General features: G+C 37.7%; 1 protein-coding gene across 5 annotated transcripts in view; it reads right to left on the bottom strand.

The window, feature by feature from the left end:
- The window catches only part of Spn (Spinophilin), a 294,699-nt gene that overhangs the window by 50,334 nt on the left and 227,671 nt on the right, over nucleotides 1–16,694 (bottom strand). For all 5 annotated transcript variants that reach the window (XM_067136664.2, XM_067136663.2, XM_067136660.2 and 2 more), the window contains 2 exons: nucleotides 16,424–16,588; nucleotides 13,439–13,558 (listed from right to left, as the gene is read on the bottom strand). In XM_067136664.2, coding sequence (XP_066992765.2) covers nucleotides 13,439–13,558; nucleotides 16,424–16,588 — 285 coding nt within the window. The remainder of the gene's footprint in view (nucleotides 1–13,438; nucleotides 13,559–16,423; nucleotides 16,589–16,694) is intronic.

A 16,694-nucleotide genomic window follows, 5' to 3' on the forward strand; every position in this document is an offset into this window, starting at 1 on the left:
GCATAATTTAAGCAAATTGAAAATTTTCAGTAACTTTACAGGTGCTCAAATTGTAAGAATGAGTTTATTTGATGAAAGACCAGAAGGATTATGAGTATTAACAATTTCTATACGGTAGTAGATGGTGTGGACCGTTTAGATCACTGAATCAAAAGACCAGCCTTCAATGTTTTGTTCTTTGAAAGCCTTTAATAGGATGTCATTAATTGCAGCTGCTTTACCATTCTTTGGAGTTTAGATGGCAAGCTCCCACAACCATTCTAGGAGCTTGTCCTTGATATTACTTATATCAGGGTATATTCTAACAGTTAGCTCTAAAGGGATGACAACTTTACCTTCCATTGAAGGTTACTTCCATCGCCTATCTTGAGTAGCATCTCAGCGAAAAGCCCAGCGGATGGACTCTTATATTTTACGAAGTGCAAGTTTCCAGATATGTTGCCACAAATATGAAACCTTTAGGCACAATTTTACTTCATCTGGCTATATACTCCTAAGTATGAAGGCTAATGTTTCACAAAAATCTCCAGATAAAAGCACAGTGACCCTTCCCAATAACCGCTCAAGCCGGTTCGAAGTGTACGTGTACGGACCTACAAAATATAAGCCAGGAGCAGTTTGATGTATACCTGTACAAACCAGGCTAGCAATGTTTTAGATTTACATCTGCGTGCCGTCTGTTGGTTGTCAACATGAACTTTTAGCATGGCTCGCAGCACAGGGTATTATTCTATGCAGGGGAGCATCTTATACCATAATGTAGCATTGTGTTGGCATAAAAAGAATATGTTTCATCAATGTCGATCGTTGTAAACAACATGGCGGTGTCCTCGCATGATCTTTATTTATTTAATGCAGCTCTCATACACATATTAGGTGAAAGTAGTGATGAGAATAATCCGAGTGATAATGAAAGTGTTAGTGATGATGATTATGCACAGCAGGAAATTACATTTGATGTATATAATGATAGTAATATATGTGAATGTTCATTCAAGTGGTCATGGACACCTGTTGATTCAAATTTTATTCCAAACAAGAAGGTAATTAGGCATTGTTTTTACTTTGAATGGCACCTTTTTGTATGTAGATACAACATCTGCATGATATGAACTGCATATCCACTTATTTTGGACGAAATCGGACAAGTCGTTAAGAAGTTATAGCAATGTTTGTGACAGCAAGTAAAACTGTGATATTTTTCTCAAATTTATTACCACTGTAGAGTAAACTTGGCCAACTTTTAATACTGGCTTGAAGGGTTAAGCTACTATTTCCTCTTATATCTTTTAATGTTCTACTGAGAGCTTCAAATTCACCCTTGTGGGCCAGTATGCATTCATTCCAAACTATCAGCTTACACTCTTTCAAAACTTGCGCTATATTACTCTGTTTGGAAATAATACAAATAGGTGTGTCTATTCGTATTATGTTCAAGGGTAGTTTGATAGCAGAGTGAGCTGTTTTACCTGCTTCCAGTAGCATAGCTTGTATTTCTTCCGAAGACTTACAGTATCTGACAATTGACAAAATATCAACATTGCTGCAAAAATTTCCCATCATCTAAACAAAGAATCACAAAGGGCAGTTTCTTCCATAGTTGCAACCCAGCGCTTTTCATCTTCTAGAAAGCCTAGAGCCTTACGTGCTGACTCGTATGTGGGTTGAATCGTGCAATTAACAGTCTTCAATTTCAAGAAAGACTTGAGGTCTCGGACTTCATGAAGTAAAAGGCAAAGATAACAACACTTCTGACCAGCCGTTGACATCATTTCCACATTTTCTTCTCTCAAAACTACTCATTTACAGTTAGAGGGAACTTTAGGATAAAGAAATGTTTTTGGAAAATCATCTGTTTTGCAAAAGTAAAAAAATGCTAAAAGAGTAGATTTTGGTGGATTGTTAATCATATCTGTCAAGTGACTGGAGTCATTTGGTTTAAAATAGACATGTTGGCCATTTCATAAATGCACAGTGAGATGGAAGACTGTCAGGAACCTCTCATGGGTGGAAAAAACCAAAATTCTCCATACAGCCTTGGAGCTACTGGTGTATCAACTACCTTCACATAGACACTTCATCTGTTTCATTTTCAAGAATAAATGTTGCCAGATCAGTTCCTTTATTAACATATTTACGTATTTTATAGATTTTACAGAGTTACAGTACTCCACATTAATATCAGTACTGGAAGTATGTGAAAGCTGGGATACCATGGCCACCGTGAGGCTTTTGTCCAGATCAAAATGCATTTGCAATTTCTTTCCATCGAGGATTACACACAAATGTAATGAATTTATGAGGACAACCAAAACAGCGAACATATGTCATAGTGCCCCGAGTCTTTTCATGCACATAATATAGCAACCCAGGGAAAGATGATGGAAGCATTACCAGCTGACCAAGCTGCTATTCTGCTATACTTATAGTCTTTGAATTTATAGTAATTTTTGTTATTAGTGTTTATACACTATTTGGGTGAAATAAAATCTTGTAGATCATAATGCTAATTAACAGAATTTTTGTTTAGAAATACTCTGATAGTGGCAGTACCCTGGTAGTCTCAAGTTCCTAAAGACCCCAGTTGCACATACTTCAAAGTGTCTCTTGAATTCTCTATTTACTCTGAATTTGAGTACTGAAAGTATACATGCCAGTATATTCCTCCCTTGCTGCAGAAGTATGTACGACTCAATACAAATATGACTTCAAGTAGTTACACACATTAAACTAAAACACAATGAAGAAATTTAAAAAATTAAAAACATCAATTTTGTAAAAGGTAAAATATGTTTCATTGAAGATAATTTTCTTATTTCAGTAATACAAAATCAACAACTACTAAAGCAATTAGAGAGTAGTGAGGGTACTTAAAATATTGCAAAATATTGCAAACTTTCTGGATACTTGATTGAAAATGTTACAGAAAGGAACCAATTGGGAAATATGACTGAATCCTACTCTTAATTTTATACCTAAAAGCCAAATAAATTTGGTACTGTAATCAGCAAGAATTAAAATTGTTAAAAAATCAAGCATTTGCAGAATAAAACAATTGAATTTAACCTAAAAAACTGCACCATCCTTAAATCTCTCTTTGAATACAGTTAATAAAATTTACTGAAATAAGTAAATGAAAATGTTAGCTTGTTTGTTTTCAATAAATTTTGTACCACCACTCAATTACTTACATTCCAGACCAAGTTATTAATTTATTTAAATGTTCTGCTTGGGTCTTTAGCACTGTATAAATATGGAAAACGGAAAACAAAGTTTATTGTCCAAAGATGTACACGTAGAAATGCTTATATATTTGCAACCGTGGTGCCAGCAACTTCTACACCCAAAACAAAAAAAAAAATCTGCCGTTCTATCTTGGCAAGTTACTTTGTAGTCAGTAAGATGGGACCTTTTTGTTTTCTTTCTTTCTTTCTTTCTTTCTTTCTTTCTTTCTTTCTTTCTTTCTTTTGATACATCAATTATTATCAGTTCATGTGGGGATCAAGGAAGGAGCTTCCCTGAAGATTGTGGTTACTGCAATAGGGCGATTCCTGGGCAACGGTTTAATACCGGCTAATTCTTCCACAGAGGTGCTGCTACACAGCAAAAAGTATGCAAGAGAACTTACCAACGAAAAGTCCTTCTCAGGACCAACCATGCACAGAACACTCATCAATCCCTATTGGTAACAGCTTACAAATATGTCACTTGAACATTGAATCGATTTCCTCTGCTAGGAGTCAATACCTTTCACGTCTGATGCTGTAGAATTAAGTAGATGTTATACCAATACAGGAGACTCATGCCAAGAATGATGCAGATCTTTACAGAAGAAGAAGAATTTGCGGATACGTTCTGGTTGGGTCCATAAATGATGAACAGTATGGCATTGCAATATATGTCAGGTCCCATCTTACTGACTACAAAGTAACTTACCAAGATAGAACGGCAGATTTCTTTTTTGTTTTGGGTGTAGAAGTTGCCGGCACCACGGTTGCAAATATTTACAAACCACTGCAAGTTAGTTGGCTAAATCCACCTGTAAGATTCTTCAGTCATCTAATTGTGTATGTTGGTGATTTCAACAGTCATAGTCATGTCTGAGGATACCAGAAAGAAGACCAAAATGGAGCTATACTAAATGAATGGATGGGCATGCACAATCTTCAACTTGTGTATAATGCTAAAGATTCTGGAATGTTCCGATCTGGCAGTTGGTTAAAGGATTATTCTCCTGATTTGTGCATCACATTTAGATCTGGAAATAATGAAATGACAGAATGAAAAGTCATCAAGTCTTTCCCACAAGGCCAACATAGGCCAGTCATAATTCATTTTGGTACTGAAATTCCATTAGTCACCTCTGTACCTCAACCTTGATGGAATTTTCAACTTGCAAACTGGGAACTATTTCAGAAAGGTCTAGATAATACTGTTCAATGGATTCCTCCAGTCCCATCCAATTATGAACAATTTGTGAGTGAGATTAAAGCAAATGCCAGGAAATGTATTCCACGTGGTTTTCGGAAGGAGTACATCCCCGGATGATCCCAAGAATGTGACGAGTTATATCCCAAATATCAAGAATCTCATGACAACGTGACAGTTGATGACTTCTTGAGAGCTTTGAATAAGAACAGAAGAGAAAAATGGCATAAAACAATGGCAGGACTCAACTTCACACATTCTAGTCAGAGAGCCTGGAACCTTATTAGAAAACTTTGTACAGATCCCAGGTTGTCAAGTACAGTCACACATGTGAATGCTAATGCTGTTGCATCCAGACTGATGAATATTTCAAAAACTAAAATAACAGACAAGAACTGTGAAGAAAGAACTGGACATAAAGAGGTCCCATCTAAAACCACACCCAGTCTACTCATGTGACTTCTGCATTGAAGAACTTGATAAAGCCTTGCATATGCTAAAGGTAAACAAAGCCGCTGGCTTTGATGGCATATATCCAGAGTTTCTTAAAGCTATCAGACCGAAAACAAAGTTGTGGCTTATTGAAGTTTTCAATGAAATTCTGAAAACTGAAAAATTACCAAAGCTTTTCAAACAGGCTAAGATAATTGCCATCCTGAAACCAGAAAAAGAAGGAACTGATGCTTCTCACTATCGACTGATATCACTACTCAGCATGACCTATCAGCTACTAGAAAGGCTTATTCTAAATCGCATTCAAGAGGCCATTGATCAAATCATCCCGATCGAACAAGGTGGCTTTAGGAAACATCGGAGTTGCTGCGACCAGGTCTTAACCTTGAAAACTGTAGTAGAAGCTGGATTTCAACAAGGTCTCAAATCAGCAGCAGTTTTTGTGGATCTTACAGCAGCTTACGGCATTGTATGGAGGGAGAGCTTGATGTCCTAATTTATTGAAATCATTCCATGTCAAAAGTTGGCACTTTTAATGAACAACATGCTTTCTGACAGGTGCTTTAAGCGGTTCCTGAATGGGCAAGCTAGCAGGTGGAGGATTCTAAACAATGGCCTACCTCAGGGATCAGTACCGGCCCCCATTTTGTTTAACCTGTATGTCCATGACATGCCTCACACAGATTCCATGAAAATCCAGTATTCAGATGACCTAGCATTAATTATCCAGAGTAAAGATTTCATGAACTGTGAGAGTGTTCTAACTAGTGATCTGGCAGAAGTGAGTGATTATTTCCACAAATGGAGACTTCAACCCAACCCAAACAAGACTGAAGTTACTGCATTACATCTAAATAATAAAGAAGCCCAAAGGAAGTTACATGCGACTTGTGATGGAATCAAAGTACCCCATAACTACAATCCAATATGTCTTGGATTCACTCTGGATCGGTCCTTGGCATTCAAACAACAGTGCATCAAGTTATTGAAGAAACTTGGCTCAAGAGTGAATCTACTCCACAAGATTGCCGGAAGCAGCTGGGGTGCAGACGCTAATACTCTACATTCTGCTGCACTCGCTCTTGTGTATTCTGCTGGTGAATATTGTGCCCCTTTATGGGAAAACAGCGCTCATACCACTAAGAACGATGCACAACTCAATGAGACCATGAGAGTTATCACTGGTACTGTTAGATCTACTCCCACACAGTGGCTACCAGTCCTAGCTAATATCGCTCCGCAAGATCTAAGGAGGAAAGTAGCTAAGGTAAGCTTACTCAAGAAGATCACCTCTCATAAAAACTCTTCGTTGTATAACACCCTGCAAGATCCACCAACAAAATGTTTGAAATCACGCAAGCCACCATGGGTTGATTTAGAAGGTATGAATTCTTTCAACATGACCTCCAAGTGGCATCAACGTTGGAACGAACATCCACCCAACAATGCTCACCAGGTTGAAGATCCTACAAAGAAGGTAGAGGGATTCCAACTACCACGCCAAACCTGGTCGAAGCTGAACCGCATTAGAACGGTTCAAGGGAGGTGTGGTCACACCTTAAAGAAATGGGGTTTTCGTTCATCTGCTGCCTGTGACTGTGGAGTGGAGGACCGAACCATACAACACACTGTTCAGGAGTGCCCACTTCATGCATTTGAGGGTGGTCTGAAGACTCTACACTATATATCAATTCATGTGGAATGTTTGAAGTATACTTAAAGAGACAATGAAAATTCTGAAGAGCACATTCCATAACTTATAGTAAAGAATTTAAACAACCGATTCATTTTTGTAAACAAAATATTCAGGCTTTAGGGTAATGAATTCCATTTTTAACTCTCGACCCTGGGATTTTTCTCATTTTTAATTCCTTAATCTCTAATTGTTCCTTTAATCCTGTTTGTTGCAGATTGAGGGTTTCTGAGTAGAGGAGGGGACTGGAGAGTGATCATGTAGAGAGAGAGAGAGAGAGAGAGAGAGAGAGAGAGAGAGAGAGAGAGAGAGAGAGAAGAGATCTACATGGACAGAAAATGCTGGCCAGAGCTCGTTCAACACCACCTTACATGGCAACCTGGGAAGGTTGCATGATTATGGTTATGGTGATGATGCCCTGTAATGCTGAATCTTACTGTTCCAGGAGAGGTATTGTTTGTTGTAAACAGTTTTTGTTAGTTGGAAAGCAGTTTCCATCATCTGAAGTCTTCATATTCTTGTTTATACAGAAAAAATTAATTATTTTTAACTAGTTCATCATATATACAAAAACATATTATTTCATCACTTCAAATTTTCTTTAGAGTAATTAAATTTGTAACCTGGGGCTGATAACCTTGATATGTGACCCCTTAAAATCATCATCATCATCATCATCATCATCAAATCCCTTACCCAAGTCAGCTGGTTAACGAAAACCTAATCCCTGACTCAGAAGCACAAAAATAAGGACTGCAAAGAGAACCACCAGCCTGAGGAAAATCCAACAGATGTGTGGCACCTTTCTCCTAGCAAGATTGCCCTCACTAATTTAAATTCTATTTTCCCCTTTTAAAGTTCCTCCTTTTTTCTTTTTTTTTTTTACAGAAAATAAATGGAGAATTGAAGCAAAGTTAACAAGTCTAAAATCATATGCAGCCATTTCAAGTTTCATCACTGCATCCTTTTGACTGCAAGTGAACTTATTGTGTATTGTGAATACTAATCATGATTTCATACTGTGAAAATGATATCTTGAAGTGGCCCCCTATTTCACCAACATTACTCAAATGCAAAAATTCTACTTAATTAGTACTAAATAAATATGCAAAAATCAGAATATTCGTCGGCTTAACTTGTTTGCAAGTAGCTAACTTCTTCCAATAAATTCACTTCTGTCTGTGGATGTACTTTCGATAATTGAATAGACCAATTCTAACATGGAATAAGTGTCCACACAGATTGCACAGAACTGTTGGAGGAGGGCGTGGTTTTGCTGCACGGAGTTTTCGTGCTTCTCTCCTGGCCTCTTCACATCTGTGTTGTTTCCCTACAAACAGACTGACAGCAGCAGGGATGGTCTGGCACCAAAGTGAACGGTCTTGGGCAAGCATGCCCCAGGTTTGTGGATTGAGCATCTCATAAGGGCTCCACAAGGTCTAGTGCCAGAACAAAGTTCACCATACAGGATTTGGCATGAAAATCTGGTATCACTCATCAGACAAACATGGCCAATCAATCTAAGCTGATGACCGATGATGGACAATTCTACGCTCTTGGCATGCGCTTTCTTAATAACAGCAATGTTGGTGACACGGTCTTCCTTTTTGATCCTAAAGATGGATAGAAGTTTTCATTGGTGGAAGTGCTCAAGCTTTTTCAAGTCACGGTGGTAAAGGGTCCAAGTCTCACAACCCTACAGCAATGACTCGGGACATTACAAAACTTTATACAATTTGCTTTTACATCACACTGACACACGTAGATTTTATAATTGATGATGGGATAGGAAAGGGCTAGGAGTGGGAAGCAAGCAACTGTGGCCTTAATTACGCCCCAGCAATTGCCTGGTGTGAAAATGGGAAGTCACAAAAAACTAACTTCAGGAATGCTGAAAGTGGGGTTCAAACCCACTATCTCCTGAATGAAAACCGGCAGCTACATGACCCAAAACATGCAGCCACTCGCTAGGTATAACTTTGAAGCTATGTACATTTTAAACATAGACTTCCATTGCATTTGTTGATTGTATTTTATCTCAAATTTTGGTTGAAATATACATCTAAGATGAAATTCTAAAATAATTTTATTGTGTAAAGTCCAATCTGATCTATACAAGCACAGAGCTGGAGGAAAGACTCCTGGCTATACTCGTATTCTCTGTGAAGAAATGTAACAGATTTCTCAAAACTTCCCTTCGTTTCCAGAAGCATAACAAATAGAGCAACAACTGTCTTCACAATTTTTTTTTTAAGTATTTCCTCCAGCCAGCCAGTATTATTAAATACGGTAGGACCCACATTTACAACTAAATTCATCCAATTTTGAATCTATGTACATTTTTAACAGTTTTCCATTGCATTTGTTGATTGTATTTTATCTCAAACTTTTTTGTGTGTCTGTTTTTGTTATATGTCTTTCTTCCTTATTTTACCTCTAGGCTAGGTCGAAACGTGTCCTATATAGCTTTTTAAACAGTCCATTTCTTAAATGGCAAAATTGTATTGAATAGGTGGACTTTACACAATTAAATTCTTTTAGAATTTCATCTTAGATATTTAACTCTTTGCTGTCCCTAATGCTCCAGAGCGCTTGAATATTATCACCCGCCTGCCGGTCCGAATGCTCCAAAGCGCTCGCCACACTCACATTCATTAGAAGTGTGTTGAGTGAAATATTGAAGAGTCTTGTGAAACCCTACTGTATTCCCTTGACTCAGCAAGCTGTCAGGACCTTGTTGACAGCATTTTCTGTGTATATTTCCCAAGCAGGCCTACTTTATAAACATTGTCTTTAGTTCGAAATTATTCTCGTTGAAATTCACACCATGTTGTCCAATCGCGGAGTTGTGCATTCCACACAGTATGGTACTACTCACAGGTAATGAACTTCGCACATGAAATACAGACTTGCAGTGTTTTGCGCCATTTACAGGCAACGCAAACCTATGGTGTTCATCACATAGGTGTACTAACCACAGGGACCCGCACTATCCCACAGTGTTCCTCATATAGTTCTAATCATAGGCAACCCAGAACCATGGTGTCACTCCTAAAGTGGTACTAATCACAGGTACTGTAGAAGCCTGCAGCACACACTGTTGCTACTAATCACAAACCTATTTTGTACCTAACATAGTGGTACTATGCGCAAGTAAAAGCGACCTATGGTGTTCCCCGTATGGTGGTACTAATCACAAGTAGTTTCATGGTTCTGGGCAAGTAGTACGATGGAGTCGCCACTCACAAAGTGATTTAATAATGACTGATAGATGCAATGAAATGAGAATGGAGAGTGTTGCTGGAATGAAAGATGACAGGGAAAACCAGAATACCCAGAGAAAAACCTGTCCCACCTCCGCTTTGTCCAGCACAAATCTCTCATGGAGTGACCGGAATTTGAACCACGGTATCCAGCGGTGAGAGGGCGATGCACTGCTGACTGACGCACAGAGGCTCCTTGTAGTTCTTTAATATTCTCCTTAATTTCTATGATCAATTTAATCTTGGTCTTGCTATTCCATAATTTTTCAATTATTCTTCTGCTAATTCTTGTGTCAGGTGTACTGATAAGATGTCCAAAGAATGATATATGTTATTTCCCAATCGCGCTCAATACTGGTTAAATTTCTTTATAAAATGTTTTATTTGATACTATTCTCCATTGTCCATTAATTTGATACTGTTTATTTTTGCATGTTCTAATTATTCTCCTTTCTGTCGTATTTTGTTTGTTTCAGCTGTATTAGTAGTTTTAAAAATGGTCACTAGCATAAGTTATTTCTGGCTGTGTGACCGTTTTATAATGTCTTAATTTTGCTGTTATGGATAAGCTTTTTTTATTGTATGTAATCTTGGTAATATAATTTGCTTTGTTTAATTTATTCTGTTATGCCAAGGTGGTTTCTCATTAAGATTATAAGTTATGATTTCTCATAAATACTTAAATTTATCAACAATTTTGATATCTTGCCCATCAATTTATTTACCAGTGGGGGGATGTGTAAACATGATCTCAGTTTTTTCAAAGGATATTGTAAGACCTATTTTTTGTGCTATTTCCTGTAGAGATTTAATTTGGTGTCGTGTTTCCTGAATATTGTTGGACAATAGAGCATCAGCACTTAAATTTTGTTCGGATCTTCCAACTTTTATGTTCTTTGGGTTGACCTTGTACCACTCCCTTATTATAAATTCTAATCCACAATTAAATAGTAATGGAGATAAACAGTCTCCATGTTTTAAACCTGTTTTAATCAAAAATGGTTCAGAAACCTCTGCCCTAAACTTTACTTTTGTTATGGTATTAATTAAAGTAAGTTCTATCAGTTTAATTAATTTAGGATGGAGTCCAAAATTCTGTAAAATTTTTATATGCCTTCTTAAAGTCAACAAATGTTATTACTATAGGCTTGTTTTGTTTTCTGTAGTATGCCATTATTAATTTTAGAGTGATCTGTTCAGCACAACTTCTCCACGGTCTAAAGCCTCCTTGGTATTCTCCTAACTCTTTTTCTAGTTGAACTTTAATCCTTCTATATAAGATCTTGGAAAAAATCTTGTATGTGCAGCCCAAGATGGACAATCCTCTATTATTATCCAGATTACCCTTATCTCCTTTTTTATGAAGAGGGTGTGTTAAGGCTGTTTGTTGTCCGATGTTATGGAAACTGATCAGTGATCCAAATTTTTGTTAAAGCCATGTGTAAGAATCCGAACCACATTACTTGAATATTTCCACATCTCTACAAAAACCTGGTCTTCTCCTCATGCCTTATAATTTATTATTAATAACAACAATAACAATAATAATATCATCATCATCATCATCGTCGTCATCATTATACACACACAAAATCGTAAGTCTTCCATGTCTGTATGTTCATTATATGAGCAAGATTTCCTTACAATTACTCGTTTTATACATGACACTGATCATCTGAAGTATTATTCCCTTTGGTGTCTGTCTATCTGATTATTTATCTGTGTGTTTGTGTTCCCAAAACTGGAAAACTACTGGACATATTTCAACCAACCTCCATATTTGGAATCTACCTATAAGGATTGTTTTATCAGATGCATATGATATCAAGGTCATGACACGGAGTTGGACTTTATAGGAAGATTATTCTTAAATATCTTCCTTAACACTAGGTCTATCAAAACATTATATATAAACTATATATTTGTCGTCGCCATAAGACCTATCTGTGTCGGTGCGACGTAAAGCCCCTAGCAAAAAAAAAAAAAAAACTATATATTTTATGAATATATATAATTGTTTGTTTACGCCATATACATATTTGTCTATGAAGGAAAATAAGGAAGATGCATAAGGAAACTGAATTTTAGTCGCAAGTCCCATGGAGAACTTGGTTCATGTCACTTCAAGGTGGGTTTATGGGGAGAACAAGAGAGCCATTTTACCCTTTTCAATACAACAGATAATAAGGGAGGCATCATCAACAATGGGTTTCGTGAGTCTTCAGTCACAGCACCACATCCATGGTTGGAGAAACTACAATATGTAACTGAGAAACAGGGAGAATTTCGCACAACTTCGGATGAGGACCTGTACCTTACTATAAATTCGGAAATCATTCTCATTCTGTCTTGACTTTGTTCAACTTTGTCGTACTTCACTTTACTGCCACGTGCTTTCAAAGAAAAATGTCAGTTTCAAATACCGTATTAATTGTTCGAATGAAGCAATTTAACACCTCATAAATTCATGAAGGAAACATATAATCCATTGCAAATTGCCATTGGAAGAACAGGTACGAATGCTAATAATGTATAAACAAGAACAAAGTGCAGCTGCTTGACTGAATGATCGGTACTGAGACCTTTGGTTCATAGGGTCCTGGGTTTGATGCTAGGCCATGAAGGGGATTTTAATTGTGTTTGATTAATTCTTCTAAGTTGGGGACTGGGTCATTTCATTTTTTGCAGCACACTCCTCTTCATATAAAGACAATACATCAGGGTTGGCGGGTGCGGCCGTACACGGCTAGTCCACAAGTGTGATGCAGTTTGCACCAGCATCTCCACCGTAGAAGAAGAAGAAATGAGAACAAGCTAATAAGTGACAAATGTGACACTCAGACGATAATTCTTTAACTAAAATAACCAACTTTTTAATAGAAATAGATAGTTTCAAGTTATAAAGCTGCTAAAAGATTTTGAGAGATATATCAAACCTGCAAACATTTGAAATAATCATAGTGATTAGTTTTTGTTACCTTAATTTTCAAATAAATGACAGAATTTGTTGCACTGTGTGTCTCACCAGACTGGTATGAATTTATCTTTATGAGAGAGAGAGAGAGAGAGAGAGAGCTATTTTATAACTAAAAGTATACCAATTTTATTTGCTCCTATAGATTTTGCAAGCCCCCATCCAAAAAGATCCTGGATATGGCCTTGAACATCTACATCTGTAATGTTTTAGGAAGTTAACTCTTTTCTCCAATGACCAAACATATAAGAGCAAATTGAAATGGATCCGATGTATACTCTCTAAAACTTTAAAACATTAATCCTGATGCAACAGATTTCAACTAATATTTGCCCTGTTCTTTATAGTAATCAACTTTTGTATAGCTTCCTTTCATTTAATTTCATTTTGTGCACATGTAGAAATACTCCCCTAAGCAAATATTTCATTATATTATGAGAAACTCAGGGTTATATTATTACAAAAGTAGAAACAAAATCAGCTTTAAAGCTGCTAAAAGATTTTGAGAGATATATCAAACCTGCAAACATGTCCTCCTGCTATTTTCAGAAAAATATATTAAATATTAATGGTTTACACAGAGAATAATACTAGAGAAAGTGTGTGCCTCTTTTTCTTAGTACTGACCTGCTGTCTACGAGTCAGCTGGGGAGTGAGCTGCCGTAGACTAGTACTGTCATAAGGTAATACTGCTGGTAATCCTGCCTTGCGCTGAGTTTCAAGCAACTCTTGTTCCAATTGAATGACCTGAAAGAAGAGAAAGATGCCTGCATACACATTTTTCATTCATTCACACAGAGTTTATATGCAGAATGATTTACTCTAGGTCTCTCATTTCCAAGTTTTTGAAATTATTTTCTTCCTACAGAAAAATGACTTTAATTGGTATTATGGGATCAGATAGATAGATAGATAAGAAATGCGTGAGCCCTGTTTTTGCAGAGCTCCACACGTAGGTCTATGAAGACCCTTTGTGCCCCTTGAACGGGTTTGCCTAGTCCAGACCTAGTGCTCCTATAAAGGATACTAGTGTCCGGATTTTGGCGTTCCTGATGTCCTCCAGGCTCACAAAATGTGAGCCCAGGTATCGATGTCTAGTGCTTGCAGAAGCCTCGCACTGACATAACACATGCGCGGAGGTCTCCTCCTCCTTGCCGCATCTTCTACACATCGGATCCTGGGTGATTTTCATGATGTGTAGGTGTCTCTGTAAGGTATTGTGGCCCTGTTAACAGTCCAACTACCATTCTCATTCTGGTCCTATTCAAATTCATTAGGACCTTTTTATAGCTTTGACTAGGCCCTTTGATAAGTTCACGTGCCTGTCTTGCTATGGTTAACCTCTTCCAAATATCTAGGTGAGACTGGTTTATCCATTGGGATATTGCCAGTCTCACACTTCGGAGTGACACTCCCAGGAAGGGCTCTGGTCCTGTGAAGGAACCCATTGAGCCCTGTTTCGCTAGTTTGTCAGCTTCTTCATTTCCACTGATTCCTGTGTGCCCAGGAACCCATAATAAGGTAACTGAGCTAAACTCACACAGCTGATCTAACATCCTTTGGCATTCCCATACCAGTTTTGATGTTGTTTTAACTGCACATAGTGCTTTTAACGCTGCCTGGCTATCACTACATATAGTGATGTGTCTTCTGTGTCCAGGCATTTTCCATATATTTAAAGCACAGGCTAGTATTGCGTATACTTCAGCCTGGAAAACAGTAGCATATTTACCCACAGAAAGGGAGAGCCTTGTCTTAGGCCCCCAGACCCCGGCGCCTGTGCCCGCCTCCGTCCGCGAGCCATCTGTGTACCATGTACAGCCCCCAGACTTAAGACGGGCCCCAGCGTCCGCGGCCCACTCCTCCCTTGTGGGTATCACCACTGTGAATTTATAATTCAAATTAAAGCTAGGCTTCATCAGATCCCCGATCATCATTGTCATAGGGCAAGTCTGGTGAAGCCTTGTAAGAATAGAGGCATGACCTCTATTCGGGTTTTTGAAGGACCATCCTCCGAGTGACCAAAGGCGATAGGCACTCATTCCCGCTATTACCTTAACATATAAATGTAAGGGGGGAAAACCTAGGATGGCCTCCATTGCACATAATGGTGTAGTATCCAGTGCCCCTGTTATTCCTAGACACGCAAGTCTTTGGACACTGTTTAACTTGGTGCTCACAGTTTTACTCTCTGAGCCTGGCCACCAGACTATAGATGCATAGGTGATCGTGGGCCGTACAATGGAGATATAGAGCCACTGGACCACCCTAGGTCTTAGGCCCCAAGTCTTCCCGACGGCCCTGCGACAGGCCCACATAATCTTGCGAGCCTTATCCACCTATGGGATCAGAAGAACACAATTAATGGAAGAGATGGTGCAGATATTACAAGAATGCAATAGAGGAAGGATTGACTGTAAAAATAAAATATATTCAAATCAGAAAATGAATGAAGTGCATATATATTTCTTTGCATTATGTCCAAAAGTGTACATTTTAGAAAGGGTAAGTTTGAAATGATGTTGACGCTATGGATTTCTACAAGTACCGGTACTATAACAGAACAGCTAAAACAGTGACTATCAAAAGTCCACTTATAATTAATATAACTGTTAAGTTCTTCAGTCTGCTGAAAAAAAAAAAAAATCAAAAGTCCCTTCCTCACTTTTGACAGTAACTACACAACAAAGCCGGCCATTTGGCATAGGGCTAGCTTCCCTGTTTCTTATCCAGACCCAGGGTTCAATTCCCAGCTCATTTGTAGTTTTTTTTTCAATTGGCTTTACATCACACCAACACAGATAGGTCTTACGGCAACCATGGAATAGGAAAGGGCTACGAGCGAGAAGAAAGCAATCATGGCCTTAATTAAGGTACAGCCCCAGCATTTGCCTGGTGTGAAAAAGGTAAACCACAAAAAACCACCTTCAGGGCTGCTAACAGTGGGGTTCCAACCCACTATCTCTCGAATGCAAGCTCACAGCTGCTAGGATTTTTCAATTCAGGTCTTAGGGTTGGAATGTGGTTCAGTTACCCTCTCAAGGTCAGTTGAGGAGTTGCCCAATATGAGAGGCAGCAAACCCTAATCACAGAATCTAAGTAACATAAATCAATGGCAGTCACCTTGGCAAGCTCAAAAGTTTCAATTGCTTTTCTAATATTTTTTAAAGAACAAAATCAATATTTAAGGCCGAATGAATTCTTTAAAGGAAAACAAAAATCAAATAACATTTTAGTCAACTGTATACAATAAATCTTCCAAGTAACATGAACAAAACTACAGCATTTCAGAAATGAATACTTGACTTGAAAGGTAACTCTTATAAAGGAAAATTAGGAAGGGATCAATCAACTTTTTTCTTTCACAGAAATTATGTATCTACATAACATCCTGTATGTATGTGAATGCATGAGTGCTATATAAATTCAAAAATTTTGCTGAACATATTCAATGGTTTGTTATGATGATATAAGGAAACATGGAATTCGGATGCTTCTTGGTTGAAAATGGACCAGCTGTAGAACACAAAGTTTATAACTTTTAGTTTAAGAAACACATATAGGCTAAAGAGATTTATGTACTCATTTCTCAGTCTTATTCAATGGACTTACCCTATCTTTAAGTGATTTAACAAGTGCATTGTACTCTGTATCTTTCTCTTGCAACAACTGTAAGTAAAACTCTTCTCGATGAAGCAGATCCTGCTCACGTTGTTGGAACTCTCGCAGAAGCTTTTTAGCTTTGCAGTATTTTTTCTCTAATGTGATGTACTGGCCCTATAAAAAATAAAAATCACAGTCTTTAGAATTAGTCAACAATACTGTAACTTTAGAAAAATATTCTATACATGGTATAATGTACATTAAAATTATTAGCGTTAAC

The sequence above is a fragment of the Anabrus simplex genome, chromosome 1 (assembly GCF_040414725.1).
Source record: "Anabrus simplex isolate iqAnaSimp1 chromosome 1, ASM4041472v1, whole genome shotgun sequence".
NCBI classification, from domain to species: domain Eukaryota; kingdom Metazoa; phylum Arthropoda; class Insecta; order Orthoptera; family Tettigoniidae; genus Anabrus; species Anabrus simplex.